At 38.3% G+C, this 16,690-nt stretch overlaps 1 protein-coding gene across 1 annotated transcript in view; it reads left to right on the forward strand.

Moving 5' to 3' along the window:
- Positions 1–13,691, forward strand: part of Abcb5 (ATP binding cassette subfamily B member 5) — a 111,023-nt gene extending 97,332 nt beyond the window's left edge. The window contains exons 27-30 of the mRNA XM_063235661.1: positions 1,624–1,821; positions 3,447–3,653; positions 9,053–9,199; positions 12,616–13,691. Of these exons, the coding sequence (XP_063091731.1) occupies positions 1,624–1,821; positions 3,447–3,653; positions 9,053–9,199; positions 12,616–12,813 (750 nt within the window). The 3' untranslated portion in view covers positions 12,814–13,691. The remainder of the gene's footprint in view (positions 1–1,623; positions 1,822–3,446; positions 3,654–9,052; positions 9,200–12,615) is intronic.
- The last annotated feature ends 2,999 nt before the right edge of the window (positions 13,692–16,690 follow it).

The following is a 16,690-nucleotide window of genomic DNA, read 5'->3' on the forward strand; positions in this document are numbered from 1 at the left end:
TATTTTCTTCTACTTCTATGAGATACGGTCAGAAAATGTGATAAATTTTCAATTTTTTAAATTTATTACTGTGAAAGATATATCACATTAGTCCCCTTCAAAATACTTTCCTTTACTTCAAACACATGCATCCCGTATCTAAAGTAGTTCTGGACGTTCTCTCTTATACATTTACCTTAAAAGGTAATTTTGACTTCAGAGAAGAGTTAGAAGCTGCCTATGTCAGATCCAGTGAATGAGGTGGGTAAGGACACACTAAAATGTTTTTATTTTACAGAAATTTCCTTTTGAATTGATTCAAGACATAAAAGCAGCCATGAAAAAAACATTCATGGAAAATGAACTTCCAGAATTGCTTCAGAAAGTGGCAAAAACAAAGGGATAAGAGTGCTCAAAGAAAGGACGAGTATTTTGAGGAAGATTAATGGCAAAGTGTCTTTCTAAATTTTTTTTTTTTTTTTTTTTTTTTGGGTACCAGGGATCAAACTCACAACCTCATGATTGCCAAGCAGGCACTTGCACCCTATAATTAATCTTCTGATTTTTAATTTAAATATGCACCATAGTTTTTATTATATCTCATATAACTGTTAAACATATACTAACTTTTTATTTCTTTGATAACAGAATCCTATGGTCAAAAACCTTTGATGTGTCTCCTACCTGATTCCTTTAGGCTGGGTTCAACAATTGCTAAGTGTGACTAAGTCTGATGTAAGGAATATGTCAGGAAGTCCAGTTCTCAATACCACCACCAACACATCCCACCCAAGAACACACATACATCTCCACCTACCCCTTCTTAGTGTATATCCACCTTACCAACAAAAGTTAAAATGCAATTGGAGACATAGCCCAGTGTACAGAATGTGTGCAGCACACAATGAGGCCCCGGGTTGAATCCTCAACAACACCAAAAAAAAAAAAAAAAAATTTGTTGGGGAAAACACGAAGTTCAAAAGAACCCAAAATTTTATGAGCCAAAAAGTAAAGCAAAAGTCCATCACTACTTGGTGATAGTTATGGAAACTCTTTTGAAAACATTTTTGGTATATACTGATTTGGTTTACATACAAATCATCATTCAGTAAAGAGACTGAAAGATGGAGAGAAACCTAAACTAGGCAAGCACTACTGCCAAGTAATGATTCATGAAAACTAAAGAAAAGCAGAATTCAAACCACAATGTACATTAACTATAAAATACAGTCCCGCTTACAATATACACTTTGTGAGGACACAAGCTCCTCTGAATTAAGCAGTAAAATTCTGTAAAGCAAGTTAAATTAAAAACCAAATTAAAAAAGAAAAAAACATAGATTTATTTAGAGCAGCTGGTTTCACAGCTAATCTGTGGAATGGATTATGTCTGCATAGCCAAGCCAAAAGACACCAGTGTTAGGAGAAATTGAGTAGTGAAGATAATAAGAAAAATAGATATGAAATATAAGAGGCATGGCAGGAACTGCCCTGCAGCCAGCAGCTCTCCAGCGATGAATATGAAATTGAAAATTAAAATGGTGGGGGAACATACAGTTTCCAAAGAGCCCTTCGCCAAGATGCCAGCGTGTGTTGCCGCTGTCCTAAGTCACCCATCTCAACACTGTCACCTTCCTTTCGCAGGACACATGCGAAGGGAATTTAGAGTTTCGAGAAGTCTCTTTCTTCTACCCAAGCCGCCCAGATGTTTTCATCCTTCATGGCTTATCCCTCAGTATTGAGAAGGGGAAGACTGTGGCATTCGTTGGGAGCAGCGGCTGTGGAAAAAGCACTTCTATTCAACTCCTGCAGAGATTCTATGATCCCATGAAAGGACAAGTAGTAAGACTGAATTTAATCACACCTAATCTGGAGGTTAACGGTACCGCTCTTAAGGGTGTAAGCGTCCTCACTGGTTTGGGCAGGGCAGGCAATGCAGATATTAAAAAATAATAAGTAAATCTCTATCCCCACCTTTAAGAAAACAAACAAACCAATAACAAAGTGATGCTTTTCTCATGGACCATCCCCACCCCAACTGTCAATACCTTATACGTCATTAAGTCTTATTTGAATCATCATTACTTTGTGGGTTCTGATTTCAAAAAGATGTACCCGTATCCTCCTTTGAACTAAAGGGATGTTTTCCATACCTTGATTTATCCTGCCATACCACATAAAACATCTGCTAGATCTCCTTTCCTCTCCTTCCCTCCCTTCCCCTCCTTAGTTCCCTGTTCTCCTCCCCTCCCCCACTTCCCATCCTGCCTCCTCTTTCCTCCAAAAAACTGTAGGGCCCTTCAGGTCAAAATTGTCACATTGGGCCAGGGATGTAGTGCAAAGGATACAGCAATTGCCTAGTGCACATAAAACCCTAGGTTCAATCTCCAGTACCGAAAAGCAAAGAGTTACATTAATAGTACTACGCTTTATAGATTTTTCTGAGTTATACACTCAATGAATATTTTCAAACAAGAATTGTTCAAAATGGCTTTCTTTAACTAGTAATATTTGTGTGTCTGTACATTGTATAGCATACACCTTCCTCAAAACGCGCCAATGGTTGAAAACAAACCAGAGACCACACCATCAGCCAGTCTTCACGCTCTGGGCCCTGCCCCCCTCTCCAAATTCTTGCATCTCTCCTGGCCTCATTGGCTACTATATATCAATTGCCCTGGATTTTGTATGTGCTTTAAACACATCTATGAGCCCTCCATCTTGCTACAACTTCTTTGATAGTTGCTTCTCATCATTCCTAGCTCAGTCTGAGTATCCCTCGGGCATGCACCCTTCTTCACTTCCCTTTCCACAGCCTCTCCCAGGCCTCAGTCACTCTGTTCTGTTGTCCTGTCTTCATGGCACTTTCTTTTTCTGAGTTTATCGCCGTGTTTATTATCTGGCTTTCTCTGCTAGAATACAATAGTGCAAGAGCTTCGTCATATACTATTTCTTGGTACCTGAAGAGTCATCATCACATAGTAGGCATGCTCATCAACCACCAGTTGAAGGTTGTTATATTATGGCCATGCACATACACATGGCCATGAGCAAAATGACATTATCTCTACAAGTGATCTTCTGTATGAGTCTACACCTATCCTCTTTGGGCTTCTGTAAATGAGTCCTGCAACAGAAAAGGAAGAGTGTGGTCATATTTCATCTGACTTCAGGACAGATCACCAGGGTTTACTCCACACTTCTGGCAGGTCTCTAGAATATGTGGCCATTTCCAGAACAGTCAGGTAAGTTTGGAAGCAGCACTTCAGTGAGTCATATGCTGTTTGCTTTACTCAACATCTGATTTATGAGTCTCCCTTGGGTTACATTATACCGCTTTGAAATAGCTTGAATTCCTAGCCTTCTTGTTATGATTTGTACATGCTTGAAGTGTTTGAATACAGTGAACAGTAACATGGTACAGCTGTCAGATCTTAACATACCATTCTCCATTCTGCTTTTGGCAGCTGTTTGATGGCATAGATGCAAAAGAATTAAATGTACAGTGGCTCCGTTCTCAAATAGCCATCGTTTCTCAAGAGCCTGTGCTCTTCAACCGTAGCATCGCAGAGAACATTGCCTATGGTGATAACAGCCGTGTGGTGTCCTTGGATGAGATCAAAGAAGTTGCGAATGCCGCAAATATCCACTCTTTCATTGAAGGTCTCCCCGAGGTAAGAACACATCTGCAGTCCAGAGCGACAGACTTGCCAGGGAGCCTAAATAGTTGCTCGGCCTAAGTGGTTGTTTTTATGTATTCCTTGAATTATACAAGTCATGTAATGCCAGTATCTGACATAAAGTTAGTGTTAAAAAAGAAAAAAAGTTTTCATGAGACTATTTTTTCCCGAGACTGAAATGCATTAGTATCCCTGAATTAGCTTCCACATTTTGATTCTTCCCTTTCTATCCATCTGCACTTGGCCTTGTCCATACCACCACTGCCCTCTCGTCTGGACTACAGGAGGCCTAGAATCTGCCCCACAGGCGTCCTCTTTCTAACTCTCCCTTTTCCCCTTCCGGGCAACCAGAGGGACTTTTTGTGACATAAATTAGGTGGTGTCCCTCCCCTGCCTCCTGATTCCCCAGTGAGGTCCAGACTTCTCCTCTGACTGACCAGGCCTCTGTGGATCTGGTCCAGCTGCCCATCCTGCTCCAGCCTTACCACCTGGAGCCTGCTACGGCACACTCTCGCCTGTCTCATGAGCACAAATGCCACCTTTGTGGAGGCCTTTGCTGGCCCTTCTGTGTAAAACAGTCCACTCTACTTGTCCCCGTCCCACTGTCTTCAGGGCACTTAGCAGTCTGAAATTGTCCTGAGGGCTTATTTACTAGTGTTCTGCCTCCCCCACCCACACCCCGTGCAGTGTAAAAACCTTGGCTGCCCTTCCTGTCACCTTGATCTCTGTATTGGTTGCAACGACTGACATAAAAACCTCAGAAAAATTAAAAACCCTGGGTTGACCATGCACAGAGCTGCGCACACAGACAAGTACTAAATAGCTCTGCATGATTATAATATCTGGGTGTCTGTATCCACTCACACATACAAATGCCTACTTATAATCAGAAACAAATTTTTTTTTTTTGTAACAGGGATCGAAGAGAAACAAATTCTTATAGTATGACTTTTATACAGTGATTTTCTAATATGTTTTTAAAAGGAATAAAAGTTTCACAACCAGTATATTGAACAATTAATGTAGACCACTGCTGTTCGGTGGAGGCTAATGGTTACCATACACTTTACCATATTAACTTTAAAACTATGAGATCTTCCCTCTCCAGCTCTGCTTCACATTAAATGACACCTACAGTTAGAAAAAGGCCATTAATACAATTTCCTGTACTCTGGTAAGATACTGCAGTATTGAAAATATTGTCAAGATTAATGTATTTTCAGGTCAGGAAATACAGCTCAGCAGCACAATGCCTGCCTGGCAAGCACAAAGTCCTGAGTTTGATTCCTTGGTACCAAACTAAACAAAATGATTGACTTACTTTCTATAATAGTGCAGTGCTGTGTCTTTCTAGGGCAATAATCTTTTCTAACCAAGGTCCTCTGCATTGTTGATTCATAGATTGTCATCCACATAAACCTGATAGTATTTTTTTATTTATGTATAGTGCTGTGAATTTTGTATTTTTACCATTTGACTTTTATTCTTACATTGTTTACTATATTTCACTCTTTTCATTACACTATTTCTCAGATTTATCCAAAACTGCATATTCAAATTTACTGTGCTTTTTTCAAATAGATTTTAAAACCAAAATGTTAATTAAAAAAATGAAGCTGAAATATTTTTTAAAAAATTAAAAAAGAATAGCTTATTTCTCGGTGTTTTTAACTTTAGTTTCTTTCATATCATTATCCCCCCCCCCCCAAATTACTGTAGAATCAACTAGAATGCAATCCGGTGCCAAAATAAAAACCATCAAAAAATTAAAATCAGAGATTTCTGGGAAAAACTACATTGTTATAATACCACGGGCTAATACTCTGGGGAAGACAAGGCTGCCCTCTTACGTGGATTTTGGAGAGAGAAAGGAAGTAAGGAAAACAGCCTTTCATGTTCCCAGCACTCTAGTAACAAAGAGTTAAACTCCATCACAACACAGGAGGATGATATAACCACGCCACTTTACAGATAAGGAAGCCCCATTGGCTTCCCTAAAGCTGTAAAGAGAGTCGCTGTTGGACTTGGATTCTTCATGATACACAGAAAGCGTAGGAGGGTCGTGTAGGGTGATTCTAGGATTTCAGAAATGGAAACTAAGTGCCTAAAGTGCCCAAAAGCAGCTCCTGGTTATCAAAAGCAGTCCAAGCAACCACCACAGCAGGGAAACATAGAATGGGTGAGACACTGAGGAACATGTTACAGTTCTCCACTATGTATTTGGGGAAGAAAAACAAAAGTGAACGTTGTAGTGTTTTGTACTTCCTTTGGACAGAATCAATTTTCTAGAACATATAATGGATTTCAGCCTATCCCCTCCAAGCATAAGGCCACAGTATCAGTGTAAAAATAATCAAGCAAAACTCTGAAAGAGAAGTTAGGGCCTTCAATATTACTTGAAGGGCCTAATTTACTTACTTACTTAGGCCATACTGAAAGCAGGCACAGGAAAAAAGTCTTCACATATTACACATCAATATATTATCCATTTTAATCTTCTTCAAGTTAAAGTAGTTGCCGCACTTTTGCTTACTGAGGATTTGTTTAACCTTTTATGAATGATCCTTCTGCCAGTTCCTCTTCACTCCAGTTCTGCATTTCCTATCTTTATTTCCTTATCCCAATACTCATGCATCTGTTCACGCAATATATGGCTTCCAAGCCTTGTTCTTTGCAAACCAGGGGCTGTTATTTAGAGAACTTAGCTAAGACAAATAAAAAATAATTCTACATTGTTGAAATGAACACAGACCAACACATACACAAATCATCGCGATGCGTGAAGAATTTAAACAAACTGCTGAGCTCAGGGGGAGTGGATCAGAGGCTGTCGGGTCAGACAAGCACTTAGAGAATTTAGAGGTGACCTGAATATTGATCAGCTAGAACATCAGTAGTCAAGGATATAATGAAGCAGTGGAGGATATGGTCTGAGTAGAACCACAGAGACAGAAACTACTAATGTGTTCACAGAATGATAAGCGGTTAGACTATTGAGTAAAACATATAAAATATAATGTTTGATGATCACGTTAGTAAAACTGTGTATTTGAATACAAAGCAAAGATATTTTTACCTTGACAGTTTCTAAGGATTCATTAAAGGTTTTTGAATAGGGAAGATGTTAGGAATTACACATTGGTTGAGCATGTAAATGACAATTTAAAATGACAAAGACAGTTTGAGAGATTAGTAAGGAGTTATTCCAAGGATGGATTTTGAAGGTCTAAATTAGTGAGTATAAAGTGAAATCACTGGGCATGGTAGCACACACCTTTAAGCCCAGCCACTTGGGAGGCTGAGCTGGAAGACTGCAAGTTTGAGGCCATCCTGAACAACTTAGTGAGACCCTGCCTCAACATACAAAGATAAAATGAGTCTGACTCAGTGGTAGAGCATCCCAGTAGCAAAATACAAATAAAATGGAAAGAAAGTAAAATAAGAATAAATGGATTTAAAAGATATCAAAAATGTAGAATTCCCAGGATTTGGCTCAGAATTGTGAACAATGACTAGAGAAATGTACACTATGATAGACAATCTGCTGGAGTCAAACACAGTGCAGCAGGGAGAGTATAAAATAGGAAACCCCAGAGAAAATCACACAGAGGATGCTGCTTTGAACTGGGTCTTAAAGACTGAATAAGAGCTTACTAGGCAGAGAGGGATGAAATCATTCTCAGCAGACAAAATTAACATATACACAAATATATACATACATAGAAGAGGCATTTGGATGTTAGAGGAGAATGTTAAATCCTGGAACATGTAGCAGAAAGGAATTGTGAAGAGGCAAAAATACGAGCTAGCACAGAATGTAAAGGTCCTGCTATATCAGGCTACAAAGTTTACTAATAAGCACTAGATATTTTTTCAACAGGGAAATGACACAATCAAATTTATAAAGAAAGAAAAACAACTACTTGTTAAAACTTTGTCTTTTCTTCACTTATCCAAGAGGTGGTGACAGTAGAGACTGGCATCACGGCAGCACTCCTCGTGCTATACAACAATCTATTTGACAGACATGCAAGTCTCCATTTTCTTAATTCTAGTTCCAGATTCCAAAAGTCCTCAGACCACCTGCTGCAGTCCCAGATAAATCCCAGAAAGGATAGCTAAGTCCTACTTTCTCTAGAAAACACTTTAGAAAAGACATTTTTGGTGGGCTTTGGTAATTCAGACACCCAGTGTTAGATATAAAATCAGCAATTACACATTTCAAACTGGAAAAAAAAAAACCCTCTGGGGTGAAGGACAAGTGTTTGTTGTAAGGTTGCATCCGCAGCTCTGGATAACCATTCCACAAACCTCCTGAAATCAGGCAGATGTGGAGTGAGGCAGTTCACTTGCACTTCTTCCAAACACAAAGCAAAATGAAGGTCAGGGATTTAGCTCAGCGGCCTAAGTGCTTGCCTGATGAGCGCAAGGTCGTGAATTTGATCCCTGGTACCAAAAAAAATAAAGCAAAATGAATCATGCATGACTCATCCCCTGCATCTTCTGAGATGCTGCCACGGGAGTCTCCTCTGGAAGGCTGTAGAATCAGACTTGCTTTTTCAGTGGGCCTCATCCATCCACATGTGTTTGTCTGGATAGCAATGATCTGTGTTCCTTAGACTGCCAAGGGCTACTAGAAAGCAGTGAGAAGTCTTGGACAGTCTAGAAAGCAAACAGAAACCTGCTTATTCCAAATGAACTGACCAGTCATGGTTCCATGGATCACACTGGCTTCAAGATACAAAGGAAATGTTCCTCACTTCCATATCCACGGGAAAGAAACACCACAGGAAAAGTTATTAGCAAGTGTTGGGGAGGGGATCTGTGGAAACACTGAGAAACAGTACTAAATGTCATGGAGAACATTTGGCATGTGAAAAAGTAAGTGAACTGTGTCAAGCTGCCAGCCTCTTCTCCAGGAACGTGCATGACCCACTGAGGACCAAATCCTCGCATCTGCAGGGAGATGTCCCCAAAGGTTTAGCAGGAGCCAAAGTAAAGGAACTCAGATTCTTTGTTGTTTTAAAACAGTTTGAATCATTTTGACCCGAAAATAGAAGTTACTATAACTTAATGGAAACAAATCTGTGTTTACTAGGAACTTTTTCTTGCCAGCAATTTTTTTTACTTATGCTTTAATTTTAAAAAACTCCTTTGTAGAAGCATAATGGCAAAGGTCTGCTCTTTGGGATCGGATTAGATAAGTAAATGAGATGATAGTGTGTTTTACTCATTAAGCATTTATTCACAACAAAACCCAAGAATAGATTCCAGCACTGGACAAATTTTCAAGAGCAGCAAAATTTGAAATATTTATTTGGTTCCTGCCCACAGTTGCCATACTAATTTAAATAACCAAAGCTTGCTTTCTTAATTGCATGTTCCTATAACAGAAATACAACACACCAGTTGGACTGAAAGGAGCACAGCTTTCTGGTGGCCAGAAACAAAGACTCGCTATTGCAAGGGCTCTTCTACGAAAACCCAAAATTTTACTGTTGGATGAAGCCACTTCAGCTCTTGACAATGAAAGTGAAAAGGTAAAACACTCTTCTTTCATCTGAAAAAGAGTAATAAATATGAGCATGCAGTATCATAGAGGACACCAAAGTTTATTTGGGGAAAGAAAGGCCTGGAGGAAATTGTAGTCATCAGTCAGTTCACCAGATCTAATTAAGAATTTGAGCTTAAAAAAAAAAAAAGTTCAGTAGGTTTTGGGGAGTGGGGGAGAGTTGGGACGGAAGTAATTTTGTCCTAGAAAGATTTTCTCCTCTCATTATCAAAAGGGGCCCCATTGTTGAAATGTTCCTCCAATCAAAGAAAGTACCCAAGAAAAATTTCTATGTTATTTTTATTCCAGTGATGCCAAACCAATTAATAAAATGATCTACATATGAAAAGGATAATCTGCATTGTAATGTCAGAGCCAGGTAGTTATTCTGCTTTCTCCAGAGTATTAGCTTCATTGGAGCAGGAAACAAGCAAAGCAACATAGGACAATCTGCCCACACAGTATGTTCCTCAGAAGTCTCTTTTCACTCAGAAAAATGAAAATATCTATATTTTACGAGGTTATATCTTAGCATTTTGTTGTTGTTTCTATTTGTTTATTTTTCCTGAGACACAACATCTGATGTCTCAAATGAAGGAAAGAAAGGTTTACTTAGCTCACAGTCTGTGGAGGTTTTAGTCTATAATCAGCTGACTCTAGGGCAGGGTGACAGGGCTTAGCGGAAGCCATTCATGGCAGCAGCAGGAATCAAAGGTGACAAGAGCAAAAAGGGCAAACAGTAGGAGCAAGCTGCTTTCCCTCCTTTATACTGTAAGCTGGCTCCCACCCCAAGGGAGATGCAACACTCACAAGGCCAATTCTAGCACTAGACAATGAACCAATCACAAACTCTAGATTTAGCAATCTTTGAAAGGCCTGCCTCCATGATTGGCTGGGGGTTTAGGGGGACACACAGACACAAACCATAACATCTTGCCCCTCGCCCTCCAAAGACTCATGTATGTATTTTTATGTAAAAGGTACTTAGTTTATCTTTAAGAGTTGCAAAAGTCTAGTTTTTTAACTGCTGAAAAGTCTAAGTCTCAAGTCATTTTTGAAATTTAAGGGAAACTGTTAGCTGTGACCCCTGTATAAAAAAAAAGTCAAATATTTTTAACATTTAATTATACAGAAAGGTTTTGTCTCTATGCTACTTTTGATTATAATTTTAAGGGCTTTTTTTAGGCCCATCTTGCCTACTCTGATAACTTTTTTTTAGATGACTTATGGTTTTGGTTTTTTTAACTTTGGGGGTTTTTATTGAGCTTTTGACTTTATCCTCATGGCTTTATATTGTCTTTTTAGAGTTATACTGCCTGGCCTTTTAGGCCTTTTGAAATCAGGGTGAAAACCTCTTTAACCTTGTACTTTGTGTCTTAAACTAGTGCCATGTAGATAACATTGAGTGTCTGGATTGTTGAGCACTCTGAACCTGATTTTGAAAAACATATTTTTTATGTCACCATCATTTTGGAACCTGGTGTGTCCTCTGCCATTTTGGAACATAATGTGGCTCTCATCATTTAGAACACGATGTTTTACTTTTGTAGTTTTTAGGCTATTAAGGGTGAAGACCTGCCACTTTTTGTGATGTGCTTAGGCCTTTTTTTTTTTTTTAAGCAATGGAGATTTTAACTTTATCTTTATAGCTTATAGCTTTATTGGAGTTTTGTTTGTTTTTGGCCAAACTTACAATGTTTAACTTATCTTACTGGGGTTTTTGCTGTTGATTTGTAACATAAATCTTGCTAAAAGCCCCCCCCCCATGTCACAGCTCAATATTTGTTTTAAAAAATTTTTTCCAGATTAATTAATCTGCTGCCTTTAATCTTAGTCTCAGATAAAGTCTCTGGACATGAGCATAATGTAAAGAAACTTTTATCAAGCCATAACACACATCATCTGTAGACTAGCAGCCAATGTAGCCTGGTTTTTATCAGTAGGATTTTTATCAGCTTTTTGGTCTTTTTTTAAACCTTTTTTTTGGGGGGTGTCTTTTTCCTTTTTTATCGGTACCAGGGAATCGAACTCACGACTGCCTGCTTTCAAGGCAGGTGCTTATGCCGCTGAGCTAAATCCCCAGCCCAGCTTTTGGTCTTTTGAGCTCTGACCAGAATCTCTTGTATAGAAAGCCTAAGCATCTTAGTGCCACTCTTTTAAGTGACATCTCTGAACCTTTTTAAACTTCTATTAATGTCTTTTTTTTTTTTTTTTTGGTACTGGAGATCAAACACAACCTCGTGCATGCCATGCAGGCACTTGTGCCTATGAGCTAAATCCTCAGCCCTAATGAGCCATTTTTAAAGGTTTTTTGAACCCACATGGTCAGGTATACAAATTCTGTTTTAGTTATTTTTTGCTGTTGTTGAGATATAACACTTGATGCCCAAAATAAAGGAAAAAGAGGTTTAGTTAGCTCACAGTTTGTGGAAGGTTTTAGTCTATAATTAGCTGGCTCTAAATCAGTGTGACATGGCACAGGGGCAGCCATTCATAGCACTAGCAGGGACCAATGGTGACAAGAGCTCAACAGGCAAAAAGAAGAGCAACCTGCTTTCCTTCCTTACATTATATGCAAACTACCTGCCCCAGGGCAGGTGCAGCACTCATACCACCAATTCTAGCACTAGACAATAAACCAATCACAAACTCTAGATTTAACTCACTTTACAAGGCCCTCCTCCATGACCACATGAGGATTTGGGTCACCTAGATCAAAACCATAACAGGTTATTAAGCAAGTATTCCTGTGAGATATACAACCCTGGAATAGTTTATATGTCTACCAGGCATTGGTTTTCACCCTTTGCTGCCATTCTTCTACACATTATTATAACCTCATTGTGAGCTTGAGAGAAAATGAGCTCCACATATTAGACAACACTCAGATATAGAAATACTACTTCTTGCCTGGTGTGGTGGTGCACATCTATAATCTCAGAACTATGAGAAGGTAAGTCAGAAGACTGTAAGCTGAGCCCAGCCTGAGTAACTTGGTGACTTAGCAAAACCCTATCCCTAAAAAGATAATGAAAAATATTTAAAAAGACTGGGGATATAGTTCAGTGAGAAGGCCCTGGATTTAATCTCCAGTATCAAAAAAAAAAAAAAAAAAAAATACTTCCTGGCTTTGAGTTTAAAACCATATACAAACATTTCATTTTTATTCATTGTCACAGATGCTTTTCCAATTGAAAGTCTTAAGATATTTATAATTTCTTTTTCTAGATTTCTGTTGGGTAGAGTAAATATTTCATAAAGTGGGACAATGTATTCGGGAATAAGCAACTATAACAAGATTGTTAGTAGATTAGTGGATTTGTCTATAGTCTTAGTAGATTTGACTTAGGCAAGCTTATTAACACATAACTCAAACCAGTGATCACATGTTCTTGTCTCTTCCAGGTAGTTCAACATGCTCTGGACAAAGCCCGGAGAGGGAGGACATGCCTAGTGGTGGCTCACAGACTCTCCACAATACAGAATGCAGATCTGATTGTGGTTCTCCACAATGGAAAAATAAAAGAACAGGGAACTCATCAGGAGCTCCTCAAAAATCGAGACACATACTTTAAATTAGTCAATGCACAGTCAGTGCACTGAGGCTGCTAAGTTAGCACATATTTTGATCTTTGTGCAATGCAAAAAAGATTTTTGTGCAATGCTTAGTAATTATTTGGCCTATTTTGATTGCTTTTATTGCACATATCAATACCTAGCATCTTGCTACTCAAGTATAGACATGCTTTGTTTACATCTTTCCTTCAGATTTAAAAAAATTTTTTTACTATATTCATATGGGTGAGATAAGATCTGTATCCTTCGCTTTATAAAAGTGTTACATAACACATTTGCTTGTAAGCAAATTTCAGAAAAGTGAATCCATTTCCTCATCAGCTTTTGTTATAAAAAACTAGGTTGAAAGATTTTAGCGAAGAAACCAAGATGTGGGAGCTGGGGATTTAGCTGAGCGGCATAAGCGCCTGCCTTGCAAGCAGGCAGTCGTGAGTTTGATCCCTGGTACCGATAAAAATGAAACCAAGATGTGGTGGGACATGTGGCATTGCATGGGAAAGTGTCTTTCATTGGTCTATGAAGAGTTCTGTAGACATGTCACCACACTTTGTGTACATCTCTTTCTCCACACCACAAGAATTGCTCTCATCTTTCTCAATATTTCTTTCAATAAATATCCACTGCTTCTCCAAATTTTATTATTTCCCTTTATTGGGGAGAGGGATAAAGAGGGGATTGCAATGAAAGATTTCTGGCAGAATTAGGTAGCACATTCTATTTCAGGTAGCGAAGTGCCTCACATTATCCCAGGCTTTGAGTCTGGCAAAATAAATCACAGACTTATCTGTTTATGAATGCTTATTTACTTAAAAGCTGCTTTTACTGTGAGTGAAAAAAACTTTTAAAGCATTTCTCTCATCAAATAATATGTTTAAATTCTATACATATATAATATATGCATGATTACATGTTCCATATAAATAACAATGTCAATAAACTGAATCACAATTTCCACTTACTTAAATAAATGTCATTTGCAATTTTATCTTTATTCTTTTTTATTAGTGTATATTTGTGACATAATAGTTGTCATTTTGGACAATAAACATGTATGTACCTACATCTTTTTTTTGGACAGGGAATATATATCTTTTCTATCATTTTTATTCCTTCATTCATAATTGTACTTATTTCTTTTTAAGTGGCCTCAATTGCTAATCCCCTAAGATGAACTCTGAAATCTGTGAAAACAGTTAAAACCATTGATGTATTTTTAAAAATAAATAAGGCTGAGGGTTGAGAATCAGGTGAATTATTTAGAGACACTAACATTGACTGCCTTGTTGCTATTTTGCTGTGAAGAAATATACAGCTCTTGGTCCCCTCTCTTCCCAGCAAAGGATAGACAGAAGGCAAAGGGGAAGATGGTGTGAATGTGTGAAGAACCTGAGAACAGCAGATCACCAGGGTGTGATTTCTCCTGGGTAGGTGAATACGTGCAGTCTCCCTGCCCCTTGAGCCTATTAACATCTATCCCCACCTAGAGAAATTAATAAAACACTTTCCTTTCTAGCTAGAAGTCCACTACTTTGTATTTCTATTTTATTTCCAAAGACTTTAAGAGTGTTCTACAGTCACTGCTCACACTGGACCAACCAACTATGCTTCAAACTGAGGTTGCAAACAGTTTAAGAGGCCCTACGAGGTTGGCAGCTAATGAGGGTAGAAAATAAGTAGAGACCAGATGCTTTTTTTCTTTTAATAGAATTTCACTGGGTAGTCCAAGCTGGCCTCTAAGCCATCATCTTCCTGAGTCAACTTTTCCAGGTATGCACCACCATGCCCTGGCTCAAGATGAGATATTTTTTAAGTTCTACCACAGTTTTAAATGTTTAAACGTGCTGCACAGCTCTTAAAATGGTTTTTGAAATGTATTATTTTCATTAAAACAACAGTGCTAATGAAATAAAAGCACCTTGTTCCCAAGTTACTTCTATCAACTGTGGAATTACTCAGAGGGGCTCAAAATTTAATGCTTACAATAATTTTTTTCAAGCAAGCAATCATGTATGAATACCTCATCAGTTTTATAAGTCTGACTTTTACTCTCATGTTTTTTCTTAAAACTTGAAACTCTGTAGCTAAAAAAGAAGCTAAATTAAGCACTGGTGAGTTTTATAAGGAGGGGAAGAAGAAAGGCAAAGGCAGAGAAGGAAGTGGTACGGATGTTGAATCCCAGCTAATCAGGTCCGAGGCGGGAGGGTTATAAATTCAAGGCCAATCTAATGAGAACCCATTTCAAAATATAAAAAAGCAATAATAATAAAATAGAAAGGGCTAGAGATATAGTTTGGTGCAATGGCCCTGGGTTCAATCCTGGAAAAAAGGGAAGAGAGAGGAGATTTAGGAAGAAAATAAAATGGCACCTTAGCACATTTAAAGCTAAGTTTTAAATTTTAAATTATTTATTTAACCTCAGAAATTAATTACTAAATAACTATATATGTAGGTTTATGGCTCACAACTTGGTGTTTAAACAGCTTTATACCAAAAATGTCAGATTACTCTAGATACCAAATCAGTACATATGAAACATAACTAATTCCCTATAGTTCCTTGATAGAGCAAATGTTCAATAAATACTAAGCAATTTAGTTTAAAAAGACAGAAATCAGAGGAGCACATATTTACCAGAAAGATGGCCTGGTGGGCTACAATTATTTTGCTTCAATAATCATGTACTACCATCTCTTTGTCATAGGTGTAATCAGCCATCAGTGACCCACTAGTAGCTTGCTTCTGTTCAAGGATATGCTAAGTCCATAAAAAATTTCTTTCCATCTGTATGGAAATTTTAATTTTAGCTAAATTAACTTTAAATTAATTTAATTAATTTTAGCTATCACAGAGCATGAGTTGGCTTGTTTAATTTTGCAATAATTAGGGGCATGACCACACATTGCTTAATTTCTTTTAGATTCTTGTGTGTCTAATTTCCCTCAAGACTTACCTACACTAAGGCGTATTGCCTCGTCTCAAGGTCTTCCAGCCAAGAAAAATACTGATTTCCTCCAATCATGATTCACAGCCTACTGCTTATTCCAACTGATCTTTATCCAAACTTGTCTGAGCGTCCTTGCCCTTTGCCTCTCTATCTCTAGGCAGACAGTTACAAAAACAAGGGACAAGAAGGATGAAGCATCAGAAAAAAAAACAAAAACTAGCCCAGAAAATCCTACATGCAATGAAGGCACCTGTCCAGAGAGGTGTTCAGGTAGCCTTCCAGGCATGACCACATCGTATCCTATGACCCCATTCTTCCTTCCTAGGAGCAAGGGCTACTCAATGAGTCTTAAAATAATTGAAACACCAATGAAGATACAAGTGCAATAAAAGCAGTTTAACAAGAATAAAGTATGACACAGATGTCAGTGAAAAGAAAAATACCAAGGATGTCACACCTATTTTATAACTAACCCAGTCAGCCTATCGAGTATCCTGCCACTCCTTAAAACAAGTTGTGGGATGCTTGAATGTGAGGTCAACGTGGGGCCTGGTGAATAATCTAATCTTCAGCCTACTCCATGTGTCAGTTTCATAGTATGCATAGCATGTATATGCTTTGCACATGACCTACTCTGTGACTTATTTTTTGTTTTGCTCTAGGTGTTTTCTTTTGTTTTGTCTTTTTGAGACAGGGTCCCACTATGCAGTTCAGGCTGTCCATGAGCTCACTTTGTAACACACTCTGGTCTCAAACTCACAACAATCCTCCTGCCTCTGCCTCCTGTGTGCTGGGATTACAGGCATATATCACCACTCCTGGCTTTGTAATAGTATTTTGTGTTAATGTCAACATGTGTTTTCACTCTGAGCTCTCATTTCAAGAGTCTGTGAGGTGGAATCATTGACTGATTGGAAAATTCCCTCAAAAGAAGCCCTCCAGGGAGGGAACTAGGAAAAC

Source organism: Cavia porcellus, unplaced genomic scaffold, assembly GCF_034190915.1.
Source record: "Cavia porcellus strain 051 isolate PalLab524CR breed Dunkin Hartley unplaced genomic scaffold, mCavPor4.1 scaffold_2, whole genome shotgun sequence".
NCBI lineage: Eukaryota > Metazoa > Chordata > Mammalia > Rodentia > Caviidae > Cavia > Cavia porcellus.